The sequence below is a fragment of the Oncorhynchus nerka genome, linkage group LG18 (genome assembly GCF_034236695.1).
Source record: "Oncorhynchus nerka isolate Pitt River linkage group LG18, Oner_Uvic_2.0, whole genome shotgun sequence".
NCBI lineage: Eukaryota > Metazoa > Chordata > Actinopteri > Salmoniformes > Salmonidae > Oncorhynchus > Oncorhynchus nerka.
Window position 1 is genome coordinate 28613988 of NC_088413.1, and position 22116 is coordinate 28636103.

At 40.7% G+C, this 22116-nt stretch overlaps 1 protein-coding gene across 1 annotated transcript; it reads right to left on the reverse strand.

Annotated features, from left to right (window-relative positions):
• Positions 1–9159: 9159 nt before the first annotated feature.
• hand2 (heart and neural crest derivatives expressed 2) lies at positions 9160–11356 on the reverse strand. Its single transcript, XM_029688631.2, has 2 exons — positions 10248–11356; positions 9160–9833 (listed from the first exon to the last, which is right to left on the reverse strand). The coding sequence occupies exons 1-2, from the start codon at positions 10782–10784 to the stop codon at positions 9735–9737; spliced, it is 636 nt and encodes a 211-aa protein (XP_029544491.1). The 5' UTR covers positions 10785–11356; the 3' UTR covers positions 9160–9734.
• Between the last annotated feature and the right edge of the window lie 10760 nt (positions 11357–22116).

A 22116-nucleotide genomic window follows, 5' to 3' on the forward strand; every position in this document is an offset into this window, starting at 1 on the left:
AAAATAACCTACATTGATATGCAGAATTCTGGTCCTGAAAATAAATATTATCAGTCAGGAAACTGTTCTGCATTTTGAATTCAATTTTAGACTTTATGCCCCTGATCATAACACTTATAGAGAAAGATAGGGGACATCTTTCGTTTTTTGCTGAATTCCCTTTCCTAATCTTCAGAGGAAGGTGGCACAGGGTGTAAATATTTATTTATTACATCACAGGCTGGAAACACGCTGTGACCTACTCAGCGTGATGCCGTCATCTCGACCTAGTTATCCCGGCCACTTCTCCGGACAGATAAGGAAATAACTGAACTCGCTCCCGGTCAGAAACGCATTGACATACCATGCATGGGAACTGGTCACAGAGGGACAGTGATGTATTGACATACCATGCATGGGAACTGGTCACAGAGGGACAGTGATGTATTGACATACCATGCATGGGAACTGGTCACAGAGGGACAGTGATGTATTGACATACCATGCATGGGAACTGGTCACAGAGGGACAGTGATGTATTGACATGCCATGCATGGGAACTGGTCACAGAGGGACAGTGATGTATTGACATACCATGCATGGGAACTGGTCACAGAGGGACAGTGATGTATTGACATACCATGCATGGGAACTGGTCACAGAGGGACAGTGATGTATTGACATACCATGCATGGGAACTGGTCACAGAGGACAGTGATGTATTGACATACCATGCATGGGAACTGGTCACAGAGGGACAGTGATGTATTGACATACCATGCATGGGAACTGGTCACAGAGGGACAGTGATTATTCATACCATGCATGGAACTCAAACCATGATGGGAACTGGTCAGAGGACAGTGATGTATGATGTACGATAATATGCTCTATCACATTTTCAACTGGTCAAACCGATGAGGCCTTTGTCTGCATTCGATAGTGATTGCTGCAAGATTCATATTTACAAAATGACAAGTTGTATTGATTGCCATCAATTGTCGAGGCTACTCAGAAAGAGTTCCGGTTTTTGTACATTTTCATTTTTAACCCCCAGGCGCATTAGTTGTCAGCCAAATACGGACTTGAATTATTTGTTCTCTGTTGTTGGCGAAACCCTGCAGCGACATCTGCGTTGCTGCAGCTGCGTCGGGAGATATGACTGCTGAGAGTAATCGAACCATCTTTAAGAAGTCAATGAACCTCGTCCGAATAGGGATGACATCATATCCTCTTGGGGTAGCCTAATAATCTAGGTGTCTTTTGACCGCTGCTTCGCCATCACTCATACAGCAAGGAAGAGAAAATCCCCTTCAGTCCCTGGACCCAAAATGAAGAGCAATAGACCTGAAAAGCATTTGCAATATGATGTATTATCTCATGCATGTTGCATGTAATTTAACAGGATTTTGCAAATGCGATCATAGTCCTTTGGCTACAGATAGGTTTAGACGTATACATTTGGTCTGCTTCATTTAAAAACTGGGTCATACTAGTGGTACATTTTATAAAATGCTGCCTGCTTTAAAATGTCACATAAAAAAATGCAAATAAGCATGAAACGCGTCAAAAATGTTTATATTTGAAATCTAGCTTCCATTTTAGTCCTAATTTTAGAAAGATATCTGTAAAAACATTAACCGAAGAACATCTTTGACATGTTTGTGGTTTTATTTTAATTCCTTGAAAGACTCATATGGGGATCAAGTGGCAATAATCTTAACAGTTAGTAGGTTATAGTCCTACGAACGAAAACCTGAACTTTTTTTCTGTCTCTCTTATCAATGATGTGCCCAAAAGCACCGTCATTACAACGTTATGCTATTAATTGGTTTGTGTTGAAAATATGTTTAACATTGTGAATGGTGTATATCATTCTAATGTAGGCTGGATTTCTATCTGTTTCTTGACGTACAGTGGTGTGAAATGCATGGACATTGATTTGTAGGGTTGTTATGGATGGTCAACTATAGAGTTCAATAACTTGGGCCTATGAGCATTTCGGTCTAGGAGCATTTTAGGTATTCAATTGTTGATGTGTGTTGTCATATCGAAATGACAATATATTTTTGTTGGGTGATTTCAAAGTACTTCCAAAGTATCCTTCAACACCACATGTTGGATAAAAATGCATGATGCATTCAATGGTGCGATAAAGCAAATAAAGCCACTGATTTGCAAAGTAGTCTACAAAGCCTGGAATACAGCGATTTGTTAAATCATTTTGTCCTATATTAACGCATTAACCTGAACGAATATTATTTAACCGTTAGCCTATAGTTAGGGTAATTTTTTTGCAAATTAGCAACTATGATGTCGATTTGATGAAGGCTGTATACGCCTCCCATTCCATATGGGCCTGAATTTATATTCCAGCCAAGTTGACCAGACATTCACCTCCGCAAGGGCTGGCTTGGTTAGGCCTATCGAACAGCATTCGGGTACTGTCTATTCATTTCTTTAATTGGTTAGTTTAAAATGTTAATGTTCTGCGTAACTCGTGTCTGTGAAGTCCCTGGTCTGTTTATTTCCCAGTGAAATAATATTACACTACTACCGCCGCGGTTCATCATGCCGCGGTGACGCGCCTTCCACTTAAATAAATGGCATAAAATGTCTCGAATCTGGCCAAGGTCAGTCAGTGTCAATCCACAGCGTTTAGCTAACAAAACATAACTATTATGGCTATTAGAAGGTATCCAGTCTTTAATTATTTGGACACCAATTATTTACAAACCCAACTGGGAACATTGAATTAGACCTAAGTCTGAAATGTAGTCATTTTAAAACGAAGACACAGTGCTCCAGATGCTCCACACACACACACACACACACACACCTTGATATGATAGTCCTGCATTACTCAAAGCACTGTGAACAGTCAATCGTGAATAAGTAGTTTTACAAGCAGAGAGGTTGGGTATATTTCAATTCCAAACTCTCTCAATCCATGCAAATATATAAGTTTCCTCACTGAATCTTATTCGTAGTAGTATGCCTAGCCTATATATTTGTTTAAATGTAGGCTAATATATTGCACTGTATCCTATTGTGAAACACATAATAAGTGCTACCTACATTTTTAAAAGGTTGCGGGTAGGGTTACGTATTGTTTGAAGGTGTATTTTGTTAAATCCACAAGGCCAGAATAACGATGTTGACGCGAGGCGTAGATGGCAGTATAGTCTGCAGTGTGTGTGTAAACGCAGTCATTTTCCGGTTAATGTTTTTGCGTGCAGCATTCCCAAATGGATTTATGGTCTCTATTAACGGTTTTAAATGTTTATCACCGACAAAACAGAACAGTCGCCTCCTGCTCGCCGGGATAAATGGAGTGTTAGCCGAGTCCCCTACAATGACACGCATGCCCCCAGCCACTTGGGAGGTCTGCCTCTCCTCCTCTCTTCTCACTTGATCTCATAGTGCCGCGCGCCACAGGCGAATAGAGGATGCAGTATGAGTCAGGGTGTTCAGAACAATATTTTGGAATAGTAATTTGCCTAATACACATTGTGTATATAGCAATGGGTGTAGCATATCGTCTATATAAAGAGAAAACCCAAATTTGTAATATTTCTACCCTACGTTGCACATAATTTAGATCACCCCTCTTCAATTATATTTTCTATTTCATTGGCTATAGACTTGTTCAACTGTCAAAACAATAACACGTTATATGTCCACTTCAACCCCGCCTCAAGAATACGTTAAAAATGGCTATAGTAGTCTATTGAATGCCAACGTTGTTCATTTTGTGTAAATCGAAAAATCTGCACCATGCAACATATAGTCTATAGCTAGCACACACACATGGGCCTGTGTTACTGCATGAATTTCAGTAACCAACATATTCTGATTTGTTTTTTGAATATGTATTATAATCATCACGCATATAATGATAATGACAATGCATTGTTATTCTGATTCTTTTGATTATTCGGGTTATTATTATGATGGTGATTATTATTAGGCTATTAGTATTGCAGTGTTATAACGCGTCAAAGTGGTACTTCGGAGTAGCCTACTTAGCATTATAATAACAAGGTAACAGAGCGGCTTTTTACAACGAACAAACAAGCGCACAACGCTCCACATGGTAGCCAATGCAATAACTATGGAGTTACATCGTCGTAGTCAACTTTGACTGACTTCCATCAACACCGTTACTGAAAACGGTGCATCACATGTAGGCAAGACAGGAAATAGCCTCTATAACAAAAATAAAAGATAAATATCACAATTAATTCAAGTGTTCCTTGAAATGTATTCAAAACAAATGAAGGAATCCGCGTAGTTTAGGCTACTTACCATGGATCAGATAAGGTTCGTCATATCCACGACCTCTAATAGGAAGAAATACCATCAGTGTTCCAACAGCCCGTGTCGATTCCTCATCCCCTGATAATGTCCTCGGCTATACAGAGACCCCGAGCGGTTTCCTTTCATGCCGAGAGCACTCATGGCTTTTCGACAAGACAACATAGCCTCTGTCCTGGGAGCCGGCGCACCGACCTGTGCCTGGAGAAGGTTTTTGAGGACGGTTTGGATGGAGAGGGAGTTTTTTTTGTGAGAAACTCAATCTCACATACAGTAGCAGGCCCCATCTGGGAACTGTCACAACTGACAGCAACACAAGGGCACAGGCCTGATCTTCCGCACAACATTGCGCGTAAAAGTAGGCATATAAGAGGTTTTGCATAAAGGCCAATTGTTGTCAGGTCCGTTGTCTGTTTTTGGGGATATATTTTACGTATTATTTGCAATGGTTGGAGATGCCACATAGATAAGCGTCGCGGAATATTCTGGTCACACAAGTCCAGAGATGCTTCTTGACTCGAACTGGTTTCACGATCTCTAAAAAATTATCTTTTTGAGCGGCAAACGTGAAGCAAAAACAACCATTCTGCAATGTTGTTTCACACTGAAGGATGCAAATATTTGTTTGTTTGTTCATTAGTTGTTGCATATAGGCCATGATTTGACCCATCCATTGATTTATCATGGTGAATAAAGTCATTCTCTTGACCTAGTAATATTTCCACTTGCAGTCTCGGCATGCATCCTTCATCTTGCCTAAATTTGATATATTTATGTAACAGCGATGCATTGTTGAAAGTCAATTTGTAGTGCCAGTTGATGCTTTTGAAAACACTGATAACCCATGCCACTCAGTCTTATGGAACTGAACTTGAGACATGAACATGATTTGATCTAACATCTAACACTGGGCAAAAACAGTTTGATTCCATGCTATTTGTCATTTCAACCAAAAAAAAAAAAAACATTGATGAAGTTGAATCGGGTGGAAAACTGATTGGAAATGAAAAAAGTAATCATCAGGGATTTTCGTATTTTTTTCACCCAACTTTTAACCTAAATGACCTGGTGACATTTTTTTGTTGATTTCACGTTGAATTCACGTTAATTAACAACTCAAACAGATGTAAATCAAAGCTAGACGTTGAACTGATGTCTGTGGGTTGTATTGTCGGAAAATGCTCTTATGTGTTGTGCTGGCATATTCTTCAACTTATTTGTTCAGTATATTCTGTTGGTCTTAATGTGTCTTTTAAATGCTCAATACAGATGTGGCCATATGTTTTTTTTAGTTGTGGCCAAATTCTAGCTGTATGCGTAATAACTCTCATTATGTATAAAACAAAAATGTACGCATGAATATGCCACTCGGTCTGTGCCCTGTAGATCAATTTGTTGACTGTGCCCTATCCTCTTAGTAATCACATATTTGTCACAGCTATATTTAAATATATCCCCTATGCAGCGCAATATCTTATTTTTAATCAAAAATTGCACTGTTGGAATAAAAATATTTTACAATGATGCAACGTTTCATAGGCTTTTGTTTTAGTGCTGGGCCATGACAAATCATAGGCCTAGCTCAGTAGATAGTGGGCTCGTTCCTTTGCCCAGCCGCTGCTGATGCCTGCCTGATCTTACAAAGCCTGGATAGGTATTTTAGCTATCAGCTAACCACATCATATGTTACTGCAATCTGTCAGTCGGTGATGTGGCACGCAACCACTGATTTATGCATGCAACGTCTGAACAGAGGAAAGCGATCTAAAACTTCATCATAGGAAGATTTTGACTCACGTGGGTTACATATAGTAGGCCGTCATTGTAAATAAGAATTTGTTCTTAACTGACTTGCCTAGTTAAATAAAGGTTCAATAAAATAAATAAAATACAAATATATAGTACATTGGCAGTCTGTTTTGAGTCCACGTTTCGCACTTTTATAGTTTTGCAAAATATATTTCACTATTGAAATAGTCTAGGCTTGTCTCTCCTTAAAATACAAATACATGCATAACCCTGCATACTGACATACTTCTTTGTCAATTAATTGATGCCATAGTTTTCCTATATGGGTTTGATAGAAAAAATGCATTAAGAATGATCCTGTTTCCAGATTGCGAGTGGAACGCACCGCGTCATTACGTTCAGTGTTTCAGCAGGATAGCTTCGAACCATCTGATCCGACGTCAACATGTCTACCCGCCCTCGTTGAGAACGCAGGGAGAAAAAAACTGGGTAGGAGGGTTTTTATGAAGTAATCGTTCGCAGATGTTTGTAATACCAGGGAAAAATCTTATTCCACACTTAGAGAAGTCTATCATGTTGTAAGTCCAGTTCACAGCCGTTATTAGAGGGAATTAAACAAGAGAACAAAGAACAGTATTGACCCATACACACTCATTTTGATCGTATATGCGGTGTGCAATTAAGGAAATTAAACGCTTTGATATTGTAGGCCGAGGCATACCAGCCATCCTGCAAACTATATTATTTTGGTTTAGCACAGAGGATTAATCAAAACGTAGCACATTTGATTGGCACATTGGACCAGGTTATCGCTTCCTACTGTATTTACACTGATTTGAGGATGGTGAGCTCAATAGGCTGAAAACAGAGGATGGTGAGCTCAATCGGCTGAAAACAGAGGATGGTGAGCTCAATCGGCTGAAAATGGCAGCCTATAGGTCTATGAGTTGGCCTATGAGTTGTATCCTTCTATAAATAATACAGCAGCAGGTCAGTTTCATCTCTTTATCACGACAGCCAGTTGATACTATTTCGGACGCCAATCTTGACACGGACAGACAACAAATTATTCATAATGATCATACTTCGGACTCGTGAAACAAGCCAATTTCATGTTACAATTATCTAATGCAATCTGATGGACTGTAAATATTCGGCGTGTCCAATCCTCTTCTGATTTACGTTGCTGTAGATGTCACTTTAATTGCATAGCTTCTCGTGAAGAATCCTTTGGTCTGTTGTAGCCTATCTGAGGTCTGTTTACTCACCAACCATGCATTCAAAGGACAAGTAACGATTATTCTTAGGGCAGTTTACATCTAGTCTACTCTCTAATAAATATTTACCAAGCTGTGATGCAGTGGGCAAAAGTGTGAAATAGACATGTGAAATACAAAATGTTATTTTACAGGCTTTTTATGTTGCAGGCCTAGTCTATAATTGCGCAGCTGACACACATTGATAAGTGAAAAGTAGGCTGTAGACGTAATGTTTTTTTTTTGGTTTCGTAATGTTTGATTAGTGACGTGCATTTCAAAAGAAAATGATCTAACCTATGTATAGAACAATAGGCTATTATTTTCTATCATAAGTAGGATATTAGTCATATCCAACATTATTTTATGCAAAGGCTACAGGTTTCATCGTCCGCCCTCAACCCCCAACCCTAAAAAGGCACTTCAGCGCCGCATTTTGATAGGCACGCTATCAATCACACGAACATCCGATAGCTGGGCCCTCTCTCGAGCCTCGACAATCTACCTTCCTCGGACCAACCAGCTTTTAACGTCAAAATCCACATTTTTCCCGGCTCCGCTCTGTCTCGTCCTCTTGTGTTTTGGGCGAGAAGAGTGGAATGCCATAATTAACCAATGGAATTTCAAGCCTATATATGCTATTTCTGCCACTATGTTTACATCTTTAGAAGGGTTGGTCATGGAGCCTAAAGAAAGGCTAGTTTTTTTACTGGCCTATAGCTATTATGCAGTTACTAGAAAAATATTTAAAATAGAGAATCACTTTATAACATGGAACATGGAGTCACTAGCAGCAATAAATAATACATATTGTTAATGTTGAGTATATAACAATTGTGGTCAACTCGGTGGTCTCAATGTTGAGTAATTATTCCACTATACTATCCTATTAGTAGGCCTCCAATTCTTATAGTCAAGATAGTGCAGCCTAGTAGTGTGCGCCTAGTCTATTTGTTTATTTAATCCTGGTGATATTGAATAACAACAACAACGATACTAGCCTATAGGTGCCAATATTACACTACTAGCAGGGCTGTTAATGAGGAATTAGCATGTAATAGCAATCATCTAAATGAAAGGGCTAATAATAACAGTCTGTAACAACAGCCTACTAATAATACAATACGTCATAATACTCGTGATAATAATAAGATGCCTATAATCAAGGAGGAACATGACAACAATGAGCTGTGTTGCATGTTGTTGAAGCATGGATACATTTCCTGGTGATTCTGTTGAATTGGTCATAGCCTCCATGAACATACGTTTGACGTAAACAATACTATGATTTACCCTTATGGCAGCTTATTGCTGACCGAAAAGACCACAAAGTAATTATTCGTCTGGCGCACTACACATGAATCTTCTGTCCACCCAAATAGATATTTAGTTTCATTGTCAGCTGTTTCTTAAGACTATATTTATCTCCTACACGATCACCTATGTCAGAACCCGCATGTTCTAATAGGCTACAAACACGACACAGACAGTTTCTCCTGCGCTTGGGAATGTTTCTGTTTCTACTTGAGGAGCTGTTGTGGATGTATCGCGTGAGTGCTGTTTGACAGGACTCGGGAAGGGAGAGCCCAAGCCTATAGGCCTTAGTTTGCAATATTATCGAGGCCTAGGCTTCCTCTAATCAAACAGAACATGCATGATTTCATTTTTACTATAGCTATATAATACTTTTATTTCTATTCGAGGGAAAAAGCTACTTGTCTACTAAGACGCAAATGTTTTTTTGAAGAATATGTCATACCTTGCAAGCGATATTTTACATTGAATGAGTTTGGTATAGAATAAACTCTTTAAAGTCTGCCTCGTATTTTCACTTTAATTATGCAACAAGGTGGTTGACTTGGTTTAAAAAAAACAGTGGTTTATTGAATTAATTACATTGTTTACATCTCAAATATTATTTAAATTCCACGTCTCTGGACGGAAGTGCAATTGAGTGGACTAAACAGTTGTTTAAAACACTATCAAATACTGAATACGACCACAAAAATGACAACATAACACTTCATTGCTTTTTTTTTCTTCAAATAAAACATTTGCTTGAACTGCATCCACGACATCAGCCGAAAACCATTGGTATTTATATCCAAAGAGAGATGGAGATAGAAAGAGAGATAGGGATAGATTGAGAATGACTTCACATACACCATAGTGTCCAATATTTCTGTTTGGTTTACTCTCGGGACAACAACAAACATCCAACCAACAACATCAGACAATGACAAAGTCCCTTACCAAAGGGTGTTGTATCTCCTCCTCTGAAAAATGGAATGTTTTTTTTTCTTCAAATATCCACTCTCCGTAGCGGCAATTGCACATAAATATTCCATTAAATAACGTGAGAGTACAAATACAAGTCTAGAAGAAGACCTTTTCATCATTTCAAGTCTTTTTTTGAGAGGAGAAGAAGGATATTCACTGTTTGAGTTCCAAAGCCCAGACATGCTGCGGCCAACCAGTCCTTCCTTTGGTTTTCTTGTCATTGCTGCTCGCTGTGTTTTTCAAAACGTCATTCTGTTGGAAACAAGAAAAAATCAGATGTATGTTATTGTTGTCGAGAAATACTACTTTCTTGCCACTTATCACCACTTCTCTCCGGCATTCAAGGCTGTTATTTGGCCTACTGTGGTGTGGGAGCCTGAAGTTGTTATTACTATATTATTATGAAAATTATAATATATTTACAGTATTTTATAACGCCGGTTTAGAACAGGTATCATTTAGCAACCGTGTCTCCATAAAACCAGTATTTTGGTCGCTTATGTCAAGATATTATATGCCTTAAGGTTGTAGCCTATTGAGTTTCACAGCATAGGCTACTACAAACCTAGATAATAAGCACATGTCTGATCTAAAATGTCAAGCCTTGCAGGAGGCTACTCCATGTTTGCATAAGTATGGATAACTGAAATGATGAATTTGTCTTACCACTTCTTTCTTTCTCCTCTCCTCCTTTGCTTCTGTCTTTTTGAAGTCCGCTTTGAAGGCCTCTGCGTCGCCGTTCTGCTCGTCCTTGTCCAGAATGTCCATGAGGTAGGCGATATAACTGGTAGCCAACCGGAGGGTCTTTATTTTGGACAGTTTAGTATCCGCAGGAACATTAGGAATGCAATCCCTGAGCTCCGAGAAGGCGCTGTTGATGCTCTGAGTTCTGCGCCTCTCCTTTCGGTTTGCCGTAGGTCTCCGTTTCACCGGCCGAGGTCCCATCCCGATCCCAGCGACGCCAGCCCCGGGGATACCACCTCCGTAGTGTGCGTGGTCTAACGCCGGGCCCCCGGTGGAGTAGTCGGGGCTGTACGAGGGTGCCATACTGTAGTCTGGGGGAGACATCTCCGGATGGCTTATCAGCCAACCGTGGAAGTAGGGGTTCTCTTCGTGGCAGCGGCTTGCAGCTGCTGCTGCCGCAAAGGAGTAGCCGTCATGATGCATCACCGGATGGTGAGGGAATCCACCAACTAAACTCATGGCGACACAGCAGTAGACCAAAAACTGTGCTTACTAACGAACCACGAAATGAATACGCGTTCGCGCTCTCCGATTAATGTCAGGTTCTCCAAAATATTTTAGGGAAATATGCTATTCTCATAAAAAGTAACTTGGTTCAGTTGGTCATTTGAAAAGCACTGCTATTTATATTTGTCCAATATAGACACCTAAACGAAACTTCAGCAATGCATGAGTTTTTAGACGTTATTTTTTCTGTTTTGCTGGTCTATGGTGTGGAATATAGAAGAATGTTGTCAGCTACTTACACGTATTTCTCTATTTGTCCATTCCCAACGTGAGAAAGTTCCTTCTTTCCATTAAGGAGACTGACAGTGCATGTTTCGCCTGATGAACTGCGTCCTCAAGCACTTCGGGTCGAGCTTTTCCCCTCCAAACTCTTTATGGATTCCAGACCAAATTCATTGAATAGGGCGTCAGATAACAAAAAAGTTCTAGATCCCAGCTGCTATAGTATGCACTGCACGCAATACACAGCCTTTCAGTTGAGCACACAACCAGAATTCATCCGTTTGATCTCCATGTCACAGCTTCATCTTTAGAACGACTTGGGTTAATATATGTCGTCAAGACCACTCTGAGCCAATCACGTCTTAGAGGAGGAGGGACATAACCAACATTGCTGGGTGTTTACGCTCCTAAATTTCAATGGCCCCTCTTAAGCATTGGCAGCCTCGACATATTTTATTAATGACATTAAGATTGTGAAAAATCCATACACCGCCTAATTAGACTATTGAAATTATAAAATCATCAACAAAATGTGAGGTATGGACGTTTTTTGCCTTTAAATGTCAGCGTTAGGGGCTGTTGTAGGCTAATTTTAAGAATGATATGCCTATGATTAGTGGTAGGCTATTACTATTTGTGGTTTGCACGTTTGATTGTACTCAACATCAACAAAACATACGAAGGCCTAAACGTCAAACGCATGATTGATTCGTTTATTCATGAAACTCGTCTTGTCTTGATGTAAAAGTTAGCTTTCAAGGAAATAGGCCTACATAATTTTGTGGGATATGTCACTAGGGTCGATTATTTCGGTCATCAATGCAGCAAGGCATTTATTGTACGGGCATGGAAAGGCGATTCGATATCGTTAAACAGGAATATTATTCACAGTAGCCTATGATTTTCACATCTGACACTTTGTCATATTCATATTAAAAGCCTATATTTTATCTGTCTCAAGTAGGCCAAGTCCCTTATCAATAAACCAAGCGCATTATTGGCCTATTGGTCACAGTCCATATTACTCGTGCAGAACAATTATGAACTCCATTGCATGATCCTACATTGTGTCACATAAACAACAAAATGATGCGAATAGCAAACAACAGAATCATTTAATATTTAATCTGTGTAGAAATAAATAATACACTTCTTCGACATGTATTGGCATTAACTGACATGCATTATTGCTCGATTTGCGATCATTACACACTTGGCTAAACGTCCATCAATTCGATAGCAAACTATGCGTAAAGTCATTTTGAGAGTAAAATGAGAGGCAACACGTAATCGAATCATGTTGGCCCATTCTCACAATGTATCATATATATATATATATATATATATATATATATATATATATATATTTTAAATACAACATATGATATGCACAGCTTTGACATTTATTTTGTTTTTGTTGTATAATATATTTCACCCGTAGAAACAACTGACTGGCTTTAGAATGTTGGCTGCGTTTGCTATATTAGCATATAAACACTATATATCTATGTGAAATTAAATTGTAATTCTTCATTACATTGCAAATAAATAATGCCCATTTCATTATAGCATTATTTTGGGGCAAATGTGAATATAATAGAGAGGTTAACCTTAGGTTCTACTCTTCGTAGGACCTTCCTCCAGTACTGGAATAGGCCAATACATAAACCGATAGGCTTGAATGACCAGGGAGAATCCAGCCGATGACGCGATTTAAAGCAAAGTAGGCCTGTTTCGCACAGATTGCTGATAAGGTAAACAATTCATTTAAATACTCAACTAATTTTGTTTCAGGGCTCATTTGAACCTTTATTTAGACTCGAGGTTCTTGATGGTCACGCCCATATGTATTTATGGAAATCTCAATTGGCATAAAACCAAGTGTATCATTGCATGGTAACTCATAAGAAATTGACACGTAGTCGAGGCTATTGGCCTAAAAATGAACAATGCGTATTTTGATACAGTCCTATACTCGGAGAAGGGTGTTCCATCGTTAACGATGCCTTAGTAAATGAAACTGACTAAATTGCACAGAGAAACCATTACATTTGCCATGAGGTAAAAACCCATGTTATTCTGTAGAACAATACTACAGATCATATGGGGGTCAGAATAAACGAGTTGTCATACAAGAGCTGTTTCATTTGGACATTCCTCGGCATATCTTATTCAGCCCACACACCGCATGTTGAACGTGTGTGTCTGAGTGTGTGTGTGTGTGTGTGTGTGTGTGTGTGTGTGTGTGTGTGTGTGTGTAGCCTAGATATGTGTGTCAGACTAGAGAAAAAGAGAGAGAATGTGTAAAAGAAAAAAAAATCCCAAACTCAAAAAGGAAGGCAGAAGGGCCATGATTTATATTTGTTTAAGTGTTGTATGTGGGGGTGGTGGAGTGTAATTCATCTGGCTGAATGGAAGTTCTTTAAGTCATTTAGATACGTCCAGTCTCCAGTTAATGACACATAATTAGCCTATAGGTCACTTGTTCAGACTCCTGTTGCAAACCCCTCCTCTCCTCTCTGATTTCCTTTGAAACTGAAACTGAATTTCGTATAAATAAATACAAGTTATGCAGAGCCAAATATTTGAGCGTAAGAGAAGTGCTTGATTAAGTTGATATACATTCGGCGGAACTCAACCGACGATTGGGGATTGTCATTGCGAGTGCTATTTTCGTGACAATTAAATTCAATGAACAAAAACTCTAACTTTTTTCCATGCAATTAAGCGAAATAGCCTACAAATGTAGACATCTCCAAATAATACGACGTAAAAGAATAATAGTTCTGTATTGCCTAGTCATGGTAATAATACTATATTTATTTTATATAGCCATTTTCATTACAAAGATCATCTAAAATAATATGTAAAAACAAACTAAACAAATGTAGAGATCTGACAGGTTTTGGTAATAACCCATAACCTTTATAGGACAATATTGAGACGTTATTCGGATATCCTGTACTCATACAGTATGTCGGTTCTTTTTGTAGGATGGGCTATAAAACCTTGAAAAATAAATATTATTTTTTTGTGAGAATTTCTTGACATCCAAAATAACCTCAAAATACAAACAGACTAAAATGCATCCCTGGATGGCCACAATACCTACAACTAGTATAAAATTCCATATAGGCCTACAACATTTAAATTTTTTACCTTCATTTAACTAGGCAAGTCAGTTAAGAACAAATTCTTATTTTCCATGACGGCCTAGGAACAGTGGGTTAACTGCCTGTTCAGGGGCAGAACGACAGATTTGTACCTTGTCAGCTCGGGGATTTGAACTTACAACCTTTCGGTTACTAGCCCAACACTCTAACCACTATGCTACATATAGGACTATAGGCCCCAAATATACGTGAAATAGGCTGAAAGGCGGGCACTTCTCCATTTCCCCTCCATACAAGCTCTCATGAGGTCTCATTACCGAACCATTTGGCTATTTCCAAAAATTTGCCCAATCCAGCCATGTCCCGTTGGTTGGATTTACAGCAGGGCCGACCAAGCTCACATCACCTCTCTCTCTTCGTCATGACCCATAACAGCAGCAATGGTCTGAGCTATAGCCTAATGCAGGCAGGCCTAAGAAGCTAAGCGTAACAACCGCCTTAACTTAATTTATTTCAGCATTAAGCTCATCCGATATGTCGACTGATAGAGAACAGGCTAAAAGCTGGATTTAAGGGACTTTTACGAGATTTTAATACAACTCACCTGCTCGTATGAATTACAGCCATTTAGAACTACCTTTTAAATCCCATAAATACGCTTTGAAATGCTTGGCGCTTGTTATTGCGAATGCTTGTCATGTCTAATATACAGGAGGACGAAGTGAGAAAGTTCATTTATTGGGAACAAAAGGCTTGATGCGAAACACCAGAGGGACCATGCAGAGATCCCTGGCATTGTGCGCATGCAGGCTAGCTAGCCGCCTAAATGAAATTGAATTGCATTTTTATTATAGGTCCTAATATAGGCCCATTTATACATAATGCACATTCATTAATTAACTATGCATTATATTTTAATTAGGCCATTTAAAATACGTGTTTTGTCTTTTCTTTTTTACATCTCTGATTAGGCTAAAGTGATATAACTATTGTTTACCTTTCCTCATAAAGCCCAGGGCCTGGCTCGTGTTCACTGTGCAATTACCAATTAATTATAAATTATACATAAGAACACGAGTAATAGTTAAGTGGCTGTCGAAGTATTAACGTTAGAAAGATGTTGAATAGCACACACATCGTGGCAAACGTTTGACAACATGAAATGTAATGCAGGAATACACTTTTAATGTATTCATATTTTAAAACAAAGGAAAACGAGCACGTCATTCAACAGAGAACCAATGATAATATTGAGAAGACTAAAAATCAAAACGTTTTTATTTATTCAAACCACTCAACTAACAGTTAATTAAATTACCCCCCTTTCAAAACGGAAAACATAGTGATTCATAGAATCCCTCTTTTTAGTTCGACATTTTATTTGCAAAAGACATTGATTAAAGATTGTAAACACTCAAAGAAATCTATAAAATCACCTTGTAATGTATAATGGAAAATTGTATATAGGATGCGATAAGTTCTCTCCTCATATTGTGAATGTGTAGAATCCATAGAGCTGCAGAGGCAGCTATTCTCCCACACTCAAACACATTATCTCTGCTATAGTCAGTCAGTAGTGAGGCCAGTGCTGGCCGGGTAGCACAAGGAGGTGAACATGGCTAGGGGTAGCATTGCGTGACTGGAAACCACTTAAGTTAGTGTTTAGCTATTTTCTTATGATGTTAATTCTGCATTTCCTCAGTTTTATCTGTGAGTAAGGATCAATAAACTCAAAACCCAACTCGATCACAATTCATAAGCAAAAAGGATCCTACCATGAAACACTTAGCAAAATCCATCTATCCCGTTCACACATTTGTACACATAATATGATACATCGTTTTTCCTTAAAAGATGAAATATCATAAACAATGACTGAAGTCAAACATATCTGTCGAACTACCTGTATTGGGTCAGAACTACCTGTATTGGGTCAGACCTACCTGTATTGGGTCAGAACTACCTGTATTGGGTCAGAACTACCTGTATTGGGTCAGACCTGTTTTGGGAACTTTCTCTTTTCCTTCAACAACTCCCTTCTCCTCTCCTCTGTCCTCCCTTCTCTCTCATCCATAATAGTTATCTGTAGTAATCATCACTTCCTTAGCCCCCGTCACTCAGCACCTGTTCTCCCCCATCACCTCATTGATCATCCCTACATACTGCACACTACTGTCTGTGTGAATTGCTGAAGTTCGCCATATATCTTTCTCATATGTCTCCCTCTCTGATTCTCTCTCTCTCTCTCTCTCTCTCTCTCTCTCTCTCTCTCTCTCTCTGATCTTCTCTGTCTCTGATGATCTCTCTCTCTCTGATTCTCTCTCTCTCTCTCTCTCTGATTCTCGCACTCTCTGATTCTCTCTCTCTCTGATTCTCTCTCTCTCTCTCTGATTCTCTCTCTCTCTCTCTCTCTGATTATCTTTCTCTTTCTTTCTCTCTCTCTCAATTCAATTTTAATATCAATTTATGGGCTTTATTGGCATGGGAAATTTATGTTAACATTGCCAAAGCAAGTCAATTAGATAATAAACAAAGATAAATAAATATGGGTTGCATTTATTCTCTCTCTCAGGCCAGATCTTGCTGGAGAACTATGGAGGAGAGAGGAGAGGGCAGGACTGTCTGATCCTCAGTCAGTTGTGTTACGGTACCTCTCCACCTCTTCCACTCCAATCAACCCTTATCTACACTCCCTGTCCAGTGTTTGGATAGACTTTCCCACTATTTTTTTCCTCTCTCTCCCCTCCTCCTCTTCCTCCTCTTCTTCTATTCCATAACCACTCACTTCTGATCACTCACCCCCTTTCTTCTCTCACTACCCCCCCCCCCTCCAAGGGCCAGGTTCAAAGCCGTACTCCTCACCTCTCCCACACCAACCTCCACCCCCTAACCCCTCTCCCTCTCCTCCTCTCTCCCATTGTCCCTCCTATCGTCCTCTGGGTGTCTATCTCGTTGTGTAATCCTGAGGTGTGGGAGACATGGTGACACCAAACACATAGTTAATCCACTGTGCTTACTGTGCTTTGCGGCTAAGGCATTTTCTCATTGTCCACCGCTGAGCACCGGAGATAGAAACCTTACAGAATCCCTACAGAGGGTAAAATGAGAGTACAGCTTCAACGTGTGGGAATTGGGGAAATCCAACATGAGTGATATTATCCTTCTTTGCTTTCAAAGTCCGGACAAACAAGCCCATACATGGTAATCCCCACAAACTGATCGAGTTATAAGCTATCGACTCACGTTCAAACGCTAACAGCCATTACCCAGAACCCCCCTTGTTTCTCGTTTTTGTTTATCCAATATCCATAATCAATCTCCTGCAAAATGAAATGAGGGAACAAATCATTATACTGTTGTGGAAGACTAATTTACTAATACTGTCTGTGAGTCTGGTTTCTCATCACTGTTTGTCTTATTGTGTTCATGTGCTATTACTGCTCAATAAAGCAATTTCCCCCCCTCCTGTCTCCCTCTGACACACACACACACACACACACACACACACACACACACACACACACACACACACACACACACACACACACACACACACACACACACACACACACACACACGCACACACTTCGGGCTCACCTTCTGTAGTTTCTGGTAGCCGGCTGTAACAGCAGCCATTTTGAACGAGCACAGGGGTCATTTGAGAGACAAATGAGATTCATAACTCAGGATTCCCGGCTAACACAATACTACTAACCAGTTTATGCAAGACATTCCAAATCCAATCTGTTCTGTCCTAATCAGAACCATACAGTATGTTTGTAGTGTTGTAGTAGTGCACCATTACTGGTCTGGACTCATAACTACATGAAGCCTCTTATACATCTACTCTAACTGTACTGGTGGGGAGTGGGGGGGTTGGGCGGGGTGTGGGGGGAGGGGGGGGTCTGGCCAGTTACTTTCAGCACCACTGTTTTCCTTACGGTGGCTTTCTCTTCAAACTTTTCGTCAATATCTTTTAGTTTCTCTTTGAATCGATACATAAGGTGTGGATGTGTTCAACTGTGAATAAAATGCTATTTATTTGTAGATTTTATTTGTTGTTGAGCCTTGGTTATATTAATACAACCCCGTTTCCTTTGCTGTAGTAGTCACTTCCTGTGTGCGTGTGTGATTGTGTGTGCGCGTGCATGTTTGCGTGCACACGTCTATGCTTTGGAAAAATTGACTCATGTGAGGAAAAAGGTTGTGCTAAGTTGTACTCATCAGCACCATGTACATCTTGTACAGCCAACAATGATCTAAATCTGCTCCTATCTGACGTTGTGGTTCCCCCCCATCTCCTCTCTTATCAATCTTCTTCACCATAACTAATGATGCAGGGAAGCGGGGTGAGCTCTCTCTCTCTCACGTACCATGCTATTTCACACACAAGAAAGGTTGTTTAGCTTTAGTCTGGTCCCAGACCTGTTTGTGTTGTGTAGCCAACTCCCATGATCAATGTTGTATCAAAAATGACCATAGGAGTTAGCAAGACAATACAAAGAGGTCTGGAACCAGGCTAGTTTAGCTGACCATGTCATAGACTGCAACTGTTTTCCCTAAAACAATGACTTTTTCTTATTCTCTCTCTCTCTCCATCCCTGTTGGTTCTTGTCCACTGTCTTCTCCTCTCCTCTCCCTCCTCTCCCTCTCTCCCCTCTCTCTCTCTCTCTCTCTCTCTCCATCCCTGTTGGTTCTTGTCCACTGTCTTCTCCTCTCCCTCCTCTCCCTCCTCTCCCCTCTCTCCCCTCTCTCCCCTCCCTCCTCTCCCTCTCTCCCCTCTCGCTCTCTCTCTCTCTCTCTCTCCATTCCTGTTGGTTCTTGTCCACTGTCTTCTCCTCTCCTCTCCCTCCTCTCCCTCTCTCCCCTCTCTCCCTCCCCCTCTACCTCTCTCCCCTCTCTCCCCTCCCCCTCTACCTCTCTCCCCTCCCTCCTCTCTCTCTCTCTCCATCCCTGTTGGTTCTTGTCCACTGTCTTCTCCTCTCCTCTCCCTCCTCTCCCTCCTCTCCCTCTCTCCCCTCTCTCCCCTCTCTCCCCTCCCTCCTCTCCCTCTCTCCCCTCTCGCTCTCTCTCTCTCTCTCTCCATCCCTGTTGGTTCTTGTCCACTGTCTTCTCCTCTCCTCTCCCTCCTCTCCCTCTCTCCCCTCTCTCCCCTCCCCCTCTACCTCTCTCCCCTCCCTCCTCTCTCTCTCTCTCCATCCCTGTTGGTTCTTGTCCACTGTCTTCTCCTCTCATCCGGTACGAGTGTGACCTGGCACAGTGGGATTTTTAGGATTTCCACTACCTTCAGTTTCACTACACTGCACCCTCATCTGGCACTGTTTATGTTATTCCAACTAAAATACCAACCTGTTTCACTATGTATGGAACATATTACACAGATAATTCACATTGTGTAGGTACTAGTGTGTGTGTGTGTGTGTGCGTGTGTGTGTGTGTGATACGATTGAGGGTCACTCACTAATAGTGGTTGTTTCCCTTCTGGTGTGTGTGAAGCATCTGTCTGGTTGGGATTTTCATCCTTGGGGCCTGCTTGTCGTCCTGGTTTGAGTTGTTCGGAAAAGTCCACCATTGTGTGTGTGTGGAATGAATCTTTCCAAACCCCTCCTCTCCTCTCTCTCTCTTCCCTGAATGAAAACAAACAGGCATTCGTGTGTTATTATGGGCTTTCACAGCTCATTGATGTGTTTTTAATGCATCTGATGCATAATTACTGCAGCCTTCTCCTCATATTAAACGTGATCGCACCGATGGAGGGAGGAATGGAGGGAGGGAGGAATGGATGGATGGATGGAACAGGGCCGGTGTTTTCCTGGCTCCAGAGTGTAGCCAAGGCCCATTAGACTCTAGAGATCTTAGGGAGGGGAGGTGCTCAGCGTGTGCTTCATCACATTAACCTGACTAGACAGACACCCTCCTCCTCTCTTCTCTTCCTCCCTTCTCTGCTGCTAAGATATACAATTAAACATCTCTCTCTCTCTCTCTCTCTCTCTCTCTCCAGGCAGTCACTCTCAGACTGCTTCTCTCAGGTCTCCCATAAGACATATTACCTCCCCTGGCCTCTTCTAGCTTACTCGCTTAGAAAAAAAGGTGATATCTAGAACCTAAAAGGGTTCTTTGGCTATCCCTATAGGAGAACGATTTTGGTTGCTTTCCACAAAGGGTTCTACATGGAACCCAAAAGGATTCTACCTGGAACCAAAATGGTTCTCCCTCCCTCTTTCCCTCCCTCCCGCTCTCCTGCGAAGATATACAATTAAACAACTCCTGTTTTGGGAACTCTCTATTTTCCTTCAACAACTCCCTTCTCCTCTCCTCTGTCCTCCCTTCTCTCTCATCCATAATAGTTATCTGTAGTAATCATCACTTCCTTAGCCCCCGTCACTCAGCACCTGTTCTCCCCCATCACCTCATTGATCATCCCTACATACTACACACTACTGTCTGTGTGAATTGCGGAAGTTTGCCATCTCTCTCTCTCTCTCAAAGACTTCCTTAATTTTGGGTTAGTCAGTCACAGTGGTCAAGTATTCTGCCACTGTGCACATTCTAGTTTGCTCTGTGTTTTTTGTTGTTAATTCTTTCCAATGTATCCTTTTTGTTTCCTCATGATTTGGTTGTGTCTAATTGTGTTGCTGTCCTGGGGCTCTGTGGGGTCTGTTTGTGTTTGTGAACAGAGCCCCAGGACCAGCTTGCTAAGGGGACTCTTCTCCAGGTTCATGTCTTTGTAGGTGATGGCTTTGTTATGGAAAGTTTGGGAATCGCTTCCTTTTTGGTGGTTGTAGAATTTAACTGCTCTTTTCTGGATTTTGATAATTAGTGGGTATTGGCCTCATTCTGCTCTGCATGCATTATTTCTGCATACGGAGCCTCAATTTGAGGTTTGTCCCATTTTGTGAATTCTTGGTTGGTGAGCGGACCCCAGACCTCACAACCATAAAGGCCATTGGATTGATGGCATAGATGGCCCTTCTTGCCTTGTCTCTTAGAGCGCTGATGTTTAGGCCGAAGTATGTATAGTTTTTTGTGTGCTCTAGGGGCAACGGTGTCTAGATGGAATTTGTATTTGTTGTCCTGGCAGCTGGACCTTTTTTGGAACACCATTATTTTTTGTCTTACTGAGATTTAGACCCTGGTCTGACAGAATCTGTGCAGAAGATCTAGGTGCTGCTGTAGGCCCTCCTTGATTGGGGACAGAAGCACCAGAATATCAGCAAACGGTAGACATTTGACTATTGACTAGGGCGAGGCCGGGTGCTACAGACTGTTCTAGTGCCCTCGCCAATTTGTTGATATATATGTTGAAGGGGGTGGGGTTTAAGCTGCATCCCTGTCTCACCCCACGGTCCTTGGAAAGAAATGTGTGTTTTTTGCCAATTTTAACCACACAAATGTTGTTTGTGTACATGGATTTTATAATGTTGTATGTTTTTCCCCCAACACCACTTTCCATCAATTTGTATAGCAGACCCTCATGCCAAATTGAGTCCAAAGCCTTTTTGAAGTCAACAAAGCATGAGAAGACTTTGCCTTTGTTTTGGTTTGTTTGTTTGTCAATTAGGGTGTGCAATATGTGGTCTGTCATATGGTAATTTGGTAAAAAGCCAGTTTGACATTTGCTCAGTACATTGTTTTCACTGAGGAAATGTACGAGTCTGGTGTTAATGATAATGTGGAGGATTTTCCCAAGGTTGCTGTTGATGCATATCCCACGGGAGTTATTGGGGTCAAATTTGTCTCCACTTTTGTGGTTTGTTCTTGGTTCCAAATATTGGGGAAGATACCAGAGCTGAGGATGATGTTAAAGAGTTTAAGTATAGCCAATTGGAATTTGTGGTCTGTGTATTTATAATTTAATTTAGGATATCATCAACACCATTGTCCTCTAGTTCATTCAATGTAATTTGAGAATCCAGTGGGTTCTGGTAGACTTTAATAGCTGATTCTCA

Coding starts and splice junctions, on each gene's coding strand:
- hand2 (XM_029688631.2), bottom strand. CDS start 10,784: ATGAGTTTAGTTGGTGGATTCCCTCACCATCCGGTGATGCATCATGAC. Junction 9,834..10,247: donor AGAGGAGAAAGAAAGAAGTG/GTAAGACAAATT, acceptor TGTTTCCAACAG/AATGACGTTTTGAAAAACAC.